At 36.1% G+C, this 13,247-nt stretch overlaps 1 protein-coding gene across 6 annotated transcripts in view; it reads left to right on the forward strand.

Annotated features, from left to right (window-relative positions):
• Positions 1-13,247, forward strand: part of LOC123762079 (nuclear factor of activated T-cells 5) — a 76,508-nt gene that overhangs the window by 45,081 nt on the left and 18,180 nt on the right. For 4 of the 6 annotated variants that reach the window (XM_045748362.2, XM_045748360.2, XM_045748359.2 and 1 more), the window contains 3 exons: positions 472-813; positions 12,037-12,194; positions 12,308-12,575. In XM_045748362.2, coding sequence (XP_045604318.1) covers positions 472-813; positions 12,037-12,194; positions 12,308-12,575 — 768 coding nt within the window. The remainder of the gene's footprint in view (positions 1-471; positions 814-12,036; positions 12,195-12,307; positions 12,576-13,247) is intronic. The other 2 variants (XM_069335886.1, XM_045748363.2) reach the window with 1 other exon arrangement.

The following is a 13,247-nucleotide window of genomic DNA, read 5'->3' on the forward strand; positions in this document are numbered from 1 at the left end:
AATGAGTTTAATGTTTGTGCTTCTTACCATCATCACTGATATTGTAGTTGCAAAGTTCCAACTTATGACATGGACAGTAACATCTACAATTATTAATGTTTTTTTTAAATCTTGATAATATATAATAACAAAAATCAGCTTTTTATATTCATATGAAAGCGTTTTAATGTTCTTACTGCTCTATCATCAGATTTAAAGAGCTGTTTTTATTGGCCAAATGAACATTGCTTATAATGCGAATGTCAGTGATAGCATGTAAGCACGAGGTTCTCAGCACATTTATTTGCACAGCTTGCTCAGTTACATTGAGTTTTTGCAAGCCACAGGAAGATCGTGAAGAGAGCTTATTCAACTAGGGTAAGTATAGACCTGGGATGGATGGAGGCTCACTTGTCCCTGTGTTTCCTCACCACCACACATGTTGTGGTGGATGTCTGACCCTGGTGTCCCGTTTGGGTTGTGTCCTTACAGAAACTGTTGCTAGTCAGTTTGTTGCAAGGTGCTGGAGGCGTGCAAGGTACGAGGACCAGCCAGAAAACCTCAGGAAACATTGCGGTAGGGGCTTTTACCCCCACAACACAAGCGAGCGTCAGTAATGGCACCAACCAAACTGGGAACACCCATGGTGCAGTGATGTCCAGTGGTGCAGAAAAGGAGGGTCAGAGCTCTCAAAGTGTACGGCCCTTGCTGGCTGCTGCCTCCATCAGCCTCCAGGGTGCTCCTGGCACTGATGTTCTGTCTGAGCTGCCAGCAGCCAGTACCAGCTCTCCCTCCAACAACCCAGCTGAGCCTGTGGCTCAGGTAGGCCATAAGGTAGGCATCTTACACATGCAACCCACATCATGCCTCCACCTTCCTTGGAGCCCTCCTGGGGAGGTTCTCCAATGGGGGGACCTCCTGTAGGAAGGGATTCCACTAAAGCTCAGCATTATCAAGGGCTCCATCTCCCATGACTGGTATTCAAGCATTTGTTTTTCATTTGTATCAGTAATTGGAAACTGGCAGAGGGGTCATTGGGAGATCTGAGTCCCACCAGCGTTTTCTTTCCATCATTCACTGTTTTATCCGCAGGACTTTTTAAATGCAAATCCTCATATTTATTTTCTATAAACTAAAGGTTTTGGATTTTTAAAAGTAAAGTATAGAGTAATTCCCACATGCATTAGATCATCCTCATATCATCACAGTTTGCCATAGAATTGCATGCCTGCATTGCTCCAGGGATTCTATCTTACTCTTAACTAGATACTGTAGATTAATAAATGCTTTAGTCTATAAATATTCTGAAGATGGTGACTGTTGTTCAGTGATACAGTAATTAAATATTTCTTAGTGTTATTAACCTGTACCATACTGTAGTTATAACTAATAGTTAAAACTATTTTAATAATAGACCATCCAGTAAGATCTTATAAGTGCAGTATTCAGGATTTTCTTAAAAAAAAAACTTTGCAGCTCCCAGTAACTTAACTTATGTAAACAGTATACAATCTTGGTACAAAAAAAAAATGAGAATGCCTATATGCCAGATCTTATTCAATAACTATATATCCTGCATATTAAAAAGTAATTACAGATATCTAATAAATTGAAATTTCTTACAAGAGGTTTTTTAATGAGTCTAAATGAGCAATGATATAAAACAAAACTTTAAATTTGTATTAATATTTGAAAAATCATACAAGTAAACAAAAAGAGGATGTGGATGTCTAATGTATGATTGCATGTCGCCAGTTTATAAATGCACAAGATTTTTAAGCACAACAGCTCTTTGTGTATTAAGTTGGTTAAAGCCATATGTGATATTTGAAAAGTTAAGATTAATCTTGAATATAATTTGATATTTTCTGATAGCAGTCTTTCATATGAAAGTTCGTAAAAATCAGCCCTAAGAGTGTATATGTAAAATACCCTTTTGAGCAAGGAACCCAATTGCTGACTAAGACAAGATTCTACTGGTCTCATGGATGGGATTTTGACTAGTCAGAGCAGGTCAGCATTTTCAATTTCCAAGCAGGATTGTTTACAGAAAGGTCCTGCTAGGGTATACTGTACTGGTACAACAGTAGGGAGGGATCTATGAGGAGAAAGTGCAAAGCCATTATGACTATAGCACCTGGAAAAGTTCAGGATAAGGATTTGGGATGGGATGGGGGAGAATGGAATGTTGCCCAACAACTTATATGGTCAGATATTGAACTCCGACCTGCATGAAGTGAGACCGCTGTTTTACTGTGTAGCTTAAGTAGTTAGGCTTTAGTAGGGAGAGAACTTACCAGGAGTTGTGTAAAAGTAATTAAATGCAGTACTTATAGTGTATAGTACATGGATATTTAATTATTAGATTAAAATGACAGTCAAGTAACCCATAATGTGTGACACAACAGATTGTACAATAATTTGCACTGGTTGAACACATTTGTGATGAAATAAATAGATCTCTAAAATAGTGAATGCCAACAAGTTTTGTGTCATATTTTGCTGAGGGCACCAAAATCAACTTGAAAATTGCCTCTGTGAAAAATACAGAAGTTAAAATTGATAGTTTTCCCATGGTCAAGGATAAATTTAAATTCCTCTGGTATATAAACACTAAAATCTTAACCTCTGACATGTGGCTATGGATTTGCAGATGTATGAACGCACACACACGCAACACACACACACACACACACGCAACACACACACACACACGCAACACACACACACACACGCAACACACACACACACACACACACACACACACACACACACACACACGCAACACACACACACACACACACACATCGGTTCTTGCACCGGTGATGTTCATTGTCTACATAAATGATCTACCAGATGGAATACAGAATTATATGAACATGTTTGCTGATGATGCTAAGATAATAGGAAGGATAAGAAACTGAGATGATTGTCATGCCCTTCAAGAAGACCTAGACAAAATAAGTATAGAGCACCACTTGGCAAATAGAATTTAATGTGAATAAATGCTATGTTATGGAATGTGGAATTGGAGAACATAGACCCCACACAACCTATAAATTTCGGTGAGAAATCTTTAAAGAATTCTGACAAAGAAAGGGATCTATGGGTGGTTCTAGATAGAAAACTGTCACCTGAGGACCACATTAAGAACATTGTGTGAGGAACCTATGCTACACTTTCTAACTTCAGAATTGCTTTTAAATACATGGATGGAGAAATACTAAAGAAATTGTTCATGACTTTTGTTAGACCGAAGCTGGAATATGCAGAGGTTGTATGGTGCCCATATCGTAAGAAGCATATCAACAAACTGGAAAAGGTACAAAGACATGCCACTAAGTGGCTCCCAGAACTGAAGGGCAAGAGCTATGAGGAGAGGTTAGAGGCATTAAATATGCAAAAACTAGAAGATAGAAGAAAAAAGAGGCAATATGATCACTACGTATAAAATAGTAACACGAATCGATAAAATTGATAGGGAAGAATTCCTGAGACCCGGAACTTCAAGAACAAGAGGTCATAGATTTAAAGTAACGAAACAAAGCTGCCGGAGAAATATAAGAAAATTCTCTTTTGTAAACAAGGTGGTAGATGGTTGGAACAAGTTAGGCGAGAAGGTGGTGGAGGTCAAAACCGTCGGTAATTTCAAAGCGCTATATGACAAAGAATGCTAGGAAGACAGGATACCATGAGCGTAGTTCTCATCCTGTAACTACACTTAGGTAATTATACACACACACACAAACCCTTATAGAATCATCACTTTGGATGTAAAATGCACAAAAAAGTGAAAGTACTGTAAACTGAATATCTACATTGTAGCTAGTTTCGTGCACTGAACAATGCACATGCGTGGTGGCCTAGCCCCATCTGTCAACACCAGACCCTATGTCAACTATTCACAGTGGCTTGATCCAGACGACTCTCAGTGTTGACCTTGGATGTCTAGACAATCATGTTTACACTGATATGAATGGATTGATGTATGTACCAAGAAGGACACAAGAAGTAAGACACTGTATAAGGTCTATTGGACCATATGAGGTAGCTCTTAGGGGATATAAATAGGAGCTGCCTCATAGCCCATTTATATCCCGTTTGTGTCATGAATTTAAATAGGAGCGGCCTCATATGGGCCAATAAGTCTTCTGGAGGATTTATTATGTTAAAATGATGATTGGATAACCTGGTATACTTCATTACAACATGCTTGATGATACTTGTTAAGCCAAGGAAGGCCTGGAAAGGCTTTGAGATTGTTTGAATGGACCTTCTGAAGGGTATTCCATGCTGTATGAGTTCTCTCTGTCTCCATAGTACTGTACCAGTATGATCTGAAGGGGTGTTTTAAAATTGTCATTGCTGCACTGGTGTAGAAAGTTTACCTACCTTGACTGTTCTTCATTCTATCCATGGAACAAGTGGGATCTTGCCTTAGGGAGCAACCTAGTGTTGTAGCTCGGAAGAATACTGATCATTCCTTGTTCTTTACAGGAATATATTCAATGTTTTTAGTATGCCAATTTTTATAAGGAAAAGTAAATACTGTAGTACTGTCGGTTCTTTATTTTCCCCATCATAAATTTGTCACAATCTCTTTGATATTCAATTTATATCTCCATTGCTGTTAGTAGTCTGAATAGTGTTTGCACACTACTGTTCTTTATTAATATACTTTTGCCAAAGTACATTTTCATTAAACCAGTAAATTTTGTAGTAAAGGTAAATTAACTGTTATATATTTGATTATTTATATAGTACATGAAGCGTTTAAGATAATGCTACAAAAATGTAGTTAGATCAAAGTATTGCATATTAATTATTTGTTTAGTTATAAAAGTAAATTTGAATATTTTATGTCACCACAACCCTATCTCAGACTGTCACACTAGGGCAGTATATCATTAGCACTGCACCACTGCTTTATGCATCCAGCTCTAAAGTGCATGCCATGAATTGTCATATAAAATCCCTTGAACATTTACTCTCTTAAGAAACTGAATCTAACTAGTCTTATTCCTTACTACTTGTATGTTTTTCACATTCACTCCCCATTTTCTCACAAACTTGCTCACTGTGTCTGTCTATCTCCTTTGTCTTCCTCTCCTCCTCCTTCATTAAAGTACTCTTTCTTAATCACTTTTTTCATCATACAATTGTTTAATATGACCAGCTGATCTCATTTAACTACTTAACCTTTAGATTTTATCCATGCCATTTTCATATCGAACTCGTAAGTGTCCTCCTTTCACCACAAATGCATCTGAAATTCTCCAGTTCTTAATTCTTCACTTATCATGTTCATGCTTCACTGCATCTGATGTCTGTGCACAAGGGGTAGGCACTACCTTATCCTGCAACCCACTAGTCATCTTTTCCCTTGGTAGGACTTTCATTCCACTGATAATTTTTCTTTCCTGTCTATTCTGCTCTACTCCCAATCTTTCCTGCACAAGTTTATTTTTTGTTAATTGGTTAACACATCAAGTGATCAGACAAACCTCCAGAATTTCCCATATTGCCTTTGTATCACTAGGATACTTTAGCATATTTCTTTCAGTGTACATAATCAGGCTTAGTTTTGCTCTTCCATCACTTGCATGATGAAGTGTGTACTTTCATATTACCTTATTCATGGTACAATGTGTACTTATGTATTAACTTATGCATGATACATTGGGTACTCATATTTTCCCTTATGCTCAATGTATTGGTAATACATAATTTTTTTTATTATTTTTTTATATATATCATTTAACTTGTAGGCATTTACTCCTGGCATGTCATGTGCATCGCATCATTTTGAGGATCCATTCCCTCGCCCACTATTCACAATCCAAATCACTAATAACAATTGTTTGGCCAGACCACACACTAGAAGGTGATGGGACGACGATGCTTCGGTCTGTCCTGAACCATTCTGGACCACAATCGACTTGAGAATGGTCCAGGAAGGACCAAAACGTCGTCGTCCCTTCACCTTCTAGTGTGTGGTCTGGTCAAACTACTTTAGCCACAGTATTGTGACTCATCGCCTGCACTAATAACAATGATTCTATAATGTCTTGTTATCATGCCTATCTCACTCTCTAAATTTCCCTTAAAATTATCTATTTGGGGGATCTGGTGACTGTACTGTTCATCATTATGTGATGCAGTCAGCCTCACATCTACATGATTGGGATGGTTGAGGGCTCTATGAGTGGGCTCTAGACCCATCTTCTCACTTAAGGCAAAAGCATTCCCAGTCTCCAGAATGCAGAGGCAGGTTTATTCAGGCAAAGTGTATGCCAGGGTATGCCAAGTGTATGTACAAGGAATTACTGAGGAATTGATCAGTGATGAACAAGAGGGGAAAAGGGTGTGTTGTAAAATATTTGCAGACACAACTTGTAGAGAAGATTGTAAGAGCATGACATTTATTGACTGTTAAATCATATGGTAGTTTATAGAGTAGGACTTTTAGAGACCAATGAGCATTTATGGAGTTGGCAGTTCTCTTAAATACCACGAATAATTTCTATGAAGGAAGTTGTGCATGTGTGTGTGTTAATGGTGCAATGAAGGATTCCTTGTATATTAATGTAGGTATATATATCAGGGTTGTGTGATATCACTGATTATTCACTATATACATGGGGTAGGGTCATGAGAAAGGTTCAGCTTAAGAATACTAAAATGAAGGGTGGAAACCTAGTGTATAAACTTCACATGAGTAATTGGGGGGTGTAAAATTGTATACATGCAAATTATAAAGAGTTATGTAGAATTTGTTCAGTTTTATTCAGGTGTATGAGACAAGACTTAAAAAAGAATGTGGACAAAAGTAGAATTATGATGGTGGATCGAGAGGGAAAAATCTCTGTGCCACATGAATGTGAATGGTGAAGTGCTAGAAGTAGTCAATCAGTTTAAATGCCTGGGAAAATGTGAGTGATGGAAAAGGAATTTGTGCAAGCAAAAGTAGAGAGTAAGATGAGTCAAGGAAGGAAAGCAGGTGATGCAATGGAAAGCAAGATAAAAAAAATGCAACCAGAGGGCTACATTATGAGGAGGTATTGTAGTACAAATTCTTACATATGATTGCTGGATAATGGTGTGATATGAGCATGTAAAATTAGAGTTGAAACAGTAGAACCCAACAGGCATATGTGGTGTTATAACATATAGTCAAGAACAATCATGCCATGAAAAGATATGGAGTGCAAAAGGCAGTATCTTGCAAAATTGAGCAGATCGAGATGGTTTAGCCATACTGAAAGAGTGAGTGATGGTAGACGGGTGATGAGAATGAATATTGATGGTAGAAAAGGATTGGGGGTTTGGGATGAGTGTGGGGTGGACATTGTGAGTGAGTGAGAACAACACATGAGACATAATATGGGACAACGGTAGGTGGAATCAGTTTGTAAAGAGGGTGTTAGTTTGTACAGTACTGTACAGTATACACTTTATTATGTGTAAGTAACCACATGGGAAGATCAAATTAAAATTTTAGTTCTTTTGTGTATTAATACATTTTCAATGAGTATACTGTAGTATCAGAATTAGAATGTGAAGCTTTATTCATAACAACTGGTACAAAATTTTTACAATTTTGGATATAATGAACAGGTGTACAGCAGTAGAAATCATGCTAACAGTTTTGTATATATTATAATTTATTTAGCTTTCTATTTAAATTGTGATATATACACATTAGTAAAACACTGCGTAGCAGTAAGTGTAGTGGCAATGAGAACAGTGATAGTAAAAAATAACAATAAATACAATACTACTGAATATAGTACAAAACAGCTGAGTAAGTGGACTCAATTTAAAAGTATTTGTTTACAATTTACTGACATTAAGTGACACATTATAGTGATATGAGACTTGTATGAATTAATTTTATGCAGCAAATCAATAAGATGCATGCAGTATGAAAGATAAGTAGCAGGCTAATTATACCTTTAAGTTTAAGAAATGTACACACCCTCAGCATTTCTTTGTTTCTTTCATTGTGTTTACTTACACATAATTGAATTACATGTTTTTGTGATTACATCTTACCTCCTGTACTGTATAACAGTTCACAAGGAGCGCTGTGTACCTGGTCGTATGAAGTGGTGGGATATTGCTGTGGATGACTGCTCAAGTGTCATGATGCTTGATATATATAGTGATGCAATATAGTGTGAATGATATGATTAATTGATGAGTAATAATTATAATTTTTTTATATTTTTAATATCTATAACCTTTTTTTCACCGATATACAGTACTGTATATTATTCACCTTTTTATCCGGGCAGATGCCTCTTCACCCCCTTGAAAGTGGTAAATGGATAATGATAATATATGTTCTTACTTCTGTTATTACCTACAACATATGAAGTCACATGACCCTTTCAAACTCAAATTTCAAATTTCAGAAATAGGCATCTTGAACTGGCCCATGAGAAGAAATTCATTGTTCTGTTTCAATCTTCATTTACTAATTGCCTGCTCCCTCCCTCATCATGTTCTTTCACTTGTGCTCTTATAATTTTTATCTCATTCCACTCTTCCTTCTCACTTTCTCTAGGTGTGGTTTTGCATTAACCTTGCATGTCAAACTTACTCATCTTAAAAGCTTTAACTACCTGATAAGTTTAATATAGAGCCATCCTAGCTCATCAGCATGTATAAATTACTGTACCATTACTAACATTACCACCATCATTACCTCCTCTTCCATTACCACCACCACCTCCACCACCATCACCTCTGCCTCCACTACCACCACCTCCACTATCTCCATTACTACCTCCCTTTACTGGCACCTGTACTCATTACTCCAGCCTAAATGTATTATTTTGTATGTACTGGACTCATTATATTCCTTGTACACATTACAGTACCCTGTAATTATTGCTTCCCCAGTACTCATTACATCACTTTTTGTATCCTGAGATATGCCAGCCTGGTAAACCTCTCTCGATCAACTATTGTTAAAAGCTATCCAGTTCTCAAGCCCTAATTATTGTTTTCTGTTTAGCTTGCATCATCCTACCTCAGCCATGTTCACATTGCTTGTTAAATTTCTCTAACCAAGCTTCTACTGTAGTTGTAGTACATACATTAAAGAGAAAATCTTCCATAGTTTTTAGTTTACCCTAAACATAGTTGTGTGATAGATTTATCCTTGAGTCTGTGCTTATTTTTACCTGGCTGCTTCCTGCATACACACATCCCAAATGTGTTGTTGCATCCATGTATTTCTACCTTTCATATTTAACCTTTCTTGAAGATGTCTTTTGATGTTTTTGTGTTATCTTCTTTTGCCTATTATTTCTCAGACACCATCATTTTAGTATTCTTTGCACAGGCTTGAATTGGTTTCTTGTATAGTTGTTCTTACCATAACATGCACAAATGTATCATCAGTATTTATTGATAACTCAAGTTTTCTCTATAAAAAATCACACATTTATAGTACACTATATATATGTCAATATTTTATCTTTGTGTAGTCTTTGCCGATACATCACATTCCCTGATTTTTCGAATAATCATTTAAGTAAATATTTACACATGACACTGCAAGTGCAATGAGGAGGTGAAAAATCTGGTGTGTATTATAGTTCTAGTCCAATGCTTAAATTACAGTATTTTAATGGGTTCACATTAAATAACAATTATTGTCTTGTTATGAAGATTAGTGCAGTTGGCTTTAATCTCGACACAATTGGGATCTTGGGTTTGATTCCGAGGCTGGATAGAAATGGTTGGGAATGTTTCCTTTCACTTAATGTCTTTCTTCACTTAGCAGTGAATTGGTACACCAAAGTTAGGCAACTGTTGTGGGGTTGCATCCTGAGAAGGGACAATAACTCAATCTTGGGGCACCTCAGTACAACCCTAAAGCATTTATGTACACAGGCACCTATCCCCATGAAAACAAACTATAAATTACAAGAGTGCTATTTTTAAATAATGATGGTTATGAAGTATAGTAGCAGGATATTAAGATTCTTTAACCCTAAAATGGCACAACTATTTAAAAACACTACATCAAAGTGTGCATTATTAAAAAAAAAATAACAAATAAAATGGGGAAAATTGCATATGGCAGTTGGAGCCATGTAAGGGTTCAAAACACGTGTGTGAGTGAGTATAGTGATGGTCAGAGAGGAAGTGCATTCACTTGTGCACACACTCGGCATGCAGTTCTCAATTGAGATACATAGTGTGGTGTATGGCAAGTTTGCTTAATGTATGAAGTGTCTCTCCAAGTGTTTCATAATGCTGAATATTGACTCAAATCAAGCTTTCATGTTTAGCACTGATACTGTATATCAAAGATTTGTACACATAGCTGATAGACACACATTTCAAGGAAGTAATATTGCAAGAATGGGATAAAGTTTGCTGACTATTAAAGATAACCCCATAGAAATATCCTGAAAAGATGATTGGATTTAGATAGTAGACTTTTTTAAGTAAAAACAGACAGATTAGTAAGATTGTATTAACTGGTAAATTATGTTGGTTGACAACTAACAAAATGGAAAGAAAAAAGTTAAGCAGCATGTACAGTAAAAGTCCTCACCAAGTACAAAACTATAAAACTGCTAGTTGAGTGTTTAAATTAGGGCTGTCTGGAGTAGGTCTTAAGGACCTATTCATAAGAAAAATAAGATCTCAATAGGAGTTTCAGGGGAGCAAAGCATCATCAATGTAGACGGGTAGTGTGTCTTGGGGAAATGTGAACAATAGGAAGCCTTTTAGCTAGATTTTGGATGATGGGAGGACTTACTTTCTTGATTACCAATTCTTTTCCTGCAGAATTCGTCTGCTAGTATGGAAGGCATGATATAGAGAAGCTTTCTGTAACAAAACTATACAGATTATTTGAAGCTATTGAGGTTCTAGTGCACCTATTAAGAAATATATTTTATTTGCTTTCTTAATAATAGAATGTTCCGTATATACAGTATATATAGTATACACAATGAAAACTTTTAAAATAAATGTATTTGAGGCTGCAGGCATTGATTGTGAAACCAATTTTATTTTGTAATTCTTAAAATAGAAGCGGCACATGTTGCAGTACTCTTAAATAGCAAGCTTTGCCGGTGCTTTTTGGCAAGAACTGCCCTTGTCAAAATCTTGGAGGACTAGAGTATATAGCACTGTATATATAGAAAATATGTCATCACAGGCAGCCCCTCTTGGCTTCCAAATCTAGAACACATCAAATCATTTTTTTTTCTAATTTAAATGAATGCTTCTTTATTTTTTGTATGTATTAACCTTTCACCAGAGCTGTAATCACAGTTATTAACACCTTGTTCTCTTCTCATTTGTCAGCTTTAAGTGATCATAATGAATTGGATATTATGTTGAGCGTCATAAAACATAAGTTTCTCCTTGCTGCTCCAAATGATTTTGTATTCCCTTTAAAATTCTAAATAGATAAAGACATTTTGCCAAAGTAAAGTACATATTTAATCAGAATGGATTTGTTTAAGTTTGCTATAATTTATATATGTCTTCTATTCCATTAATCAAAAAGTTGATTGTCTTTGGGCACTCATTTTCTATGTTTGCACATTTTCCACTAGTAAAGATACAATACTATTTATTATATGATCACTAGGAGTTACAATTAGTAAGCTTTCATATAGAAACTGCTATTTCAATGTACAAGATTATGCTATATTTTCTCAATGCCCTTTATAATGGTAATGATGCTAGGAAGCAAGGTAGCCACAGGGATTGTTTATTTAGTTACATAATACAATACTTTTCTGTAATATACATCTCATATCAGTGTTGGGTTGTCATGATAAATTCAGGGAATGTTTTACATTTATTTTTGTAATAACACTTCAATCTGATGTTAGCCCACTGTAATACATGTAATGTGAATGCTCATACAGTAGTTAAATTTGGTTACAAAATTGCTTGGTTGCATTTATTAATGTTGATAATTTGCTTCCATATTTAAGATAGGTATTGACAAAAGTCCTGCTTACAGAGTTTTGAAGTTTTCTCTCTCTCTCTCTCTCTTTCTCTCTAATCATACAGGTGGCAGAGAACAAGTTTAACAAGAATCTTCATGTGGATTTAGGTGGTGAGGAAGCCCAGGAACTGCCTGCCTCTAAAGGAACCACTAAAATTCATTCAGTACCACCGCTTGTTTCATTTCGGGATGTGTCACTTCTCTCTTCATTAAACCCATTTCAGTAAGTCTGTTTAAAATGAGTATGTACTGATTAATCACATTATTTATAGTAGTTTATTATAATCATTGATAACTAGTTGTATAGTAAGTACATCATCAATGATCCTCTTGCAGGAGGAGAAGTAGAGGTGCGTGTAATGCCTCATTACTGTGTGTAGATGGACGTCCACAACCATGTGGCCACAGTAACAAGATAATAAAATCAAATGCCCCCCACACGCCTCTTCCTCTTAATGCTCAATTGTCATCTCATTCCTCTGATGGGACAATGGAATTAAAGCTTATCTCCCAGCCAGAGGAACAGCATCGTGCCCGCTACCAGACTGAAGGTTCCAGAGGAGCTGTTAAAGACCGATCAGGATTGGGTCATCCAACAGTTAAGGTAAATACAAGAAACATATACATAGAAAGGGATTAAAAAGTACATAGAATTATATTGGAACCTTAATAGTCCAAAGACAATTTGGCACAGAAATCAATTTTGGTCATGTTGAACATGGTGCTTGGATGACCAAGCTCATTTCAGTCACCAGATCAAGTTGGTATGGGAATACCAGTGTACTGTGTACTCCCAATAGAACAGATTCAGTTGACAAATTCGTACCTGACCCCATCTACTACAGCTGAATTCCATTTGCATCTGACTATTATTTGATTATGCAAATTTTTGACAATTACAGTATTGCATTTTTTAAATGAAAATAGTAAAATGTGTATTTCTGCATTTTATACACTTAACATATTTTTAGAACGAGATGCCACTTATTTTGCCTCTGAGCAGCATGCAGGGCAAGTTTGCAATGTTTTTAAATGTCTTTCATTTCTACTGTTGTTTATTGTCACTTCTTTGTTTCCCTTATATGTAAATGATTGCTGTATTGTATGGTACAAAGAAGCACATTATTGCGTAAACAAATTTTGAATTTTCAGAGCAGATGCCTGCACAATATGTAGCTCCTGTAATAATAAGTTTGCTTACTTTTCTTTTGTTAGTCCATGATGGTTTTAGATATCATATCAACGTGCTTCGGCAAGTACAGGAATACTTTGTAGA

The sequence above is a fragment of the Procambarus clarkii genome, chromosome 34 (genome assembly GCF_040958095.1).
Source record: "Procambarus clarkii isolate CNS0578487 chromosome 34, FALCON_Pclarkii_2.0, whole genome shotgun sequence".
Classification (NCBI taxonomy): Eukaryota; Metazoa; Arthropoda; class Malacostraca; order Decapoda; family Cambaridae; genus Procambarus; species Procambarus clarkii.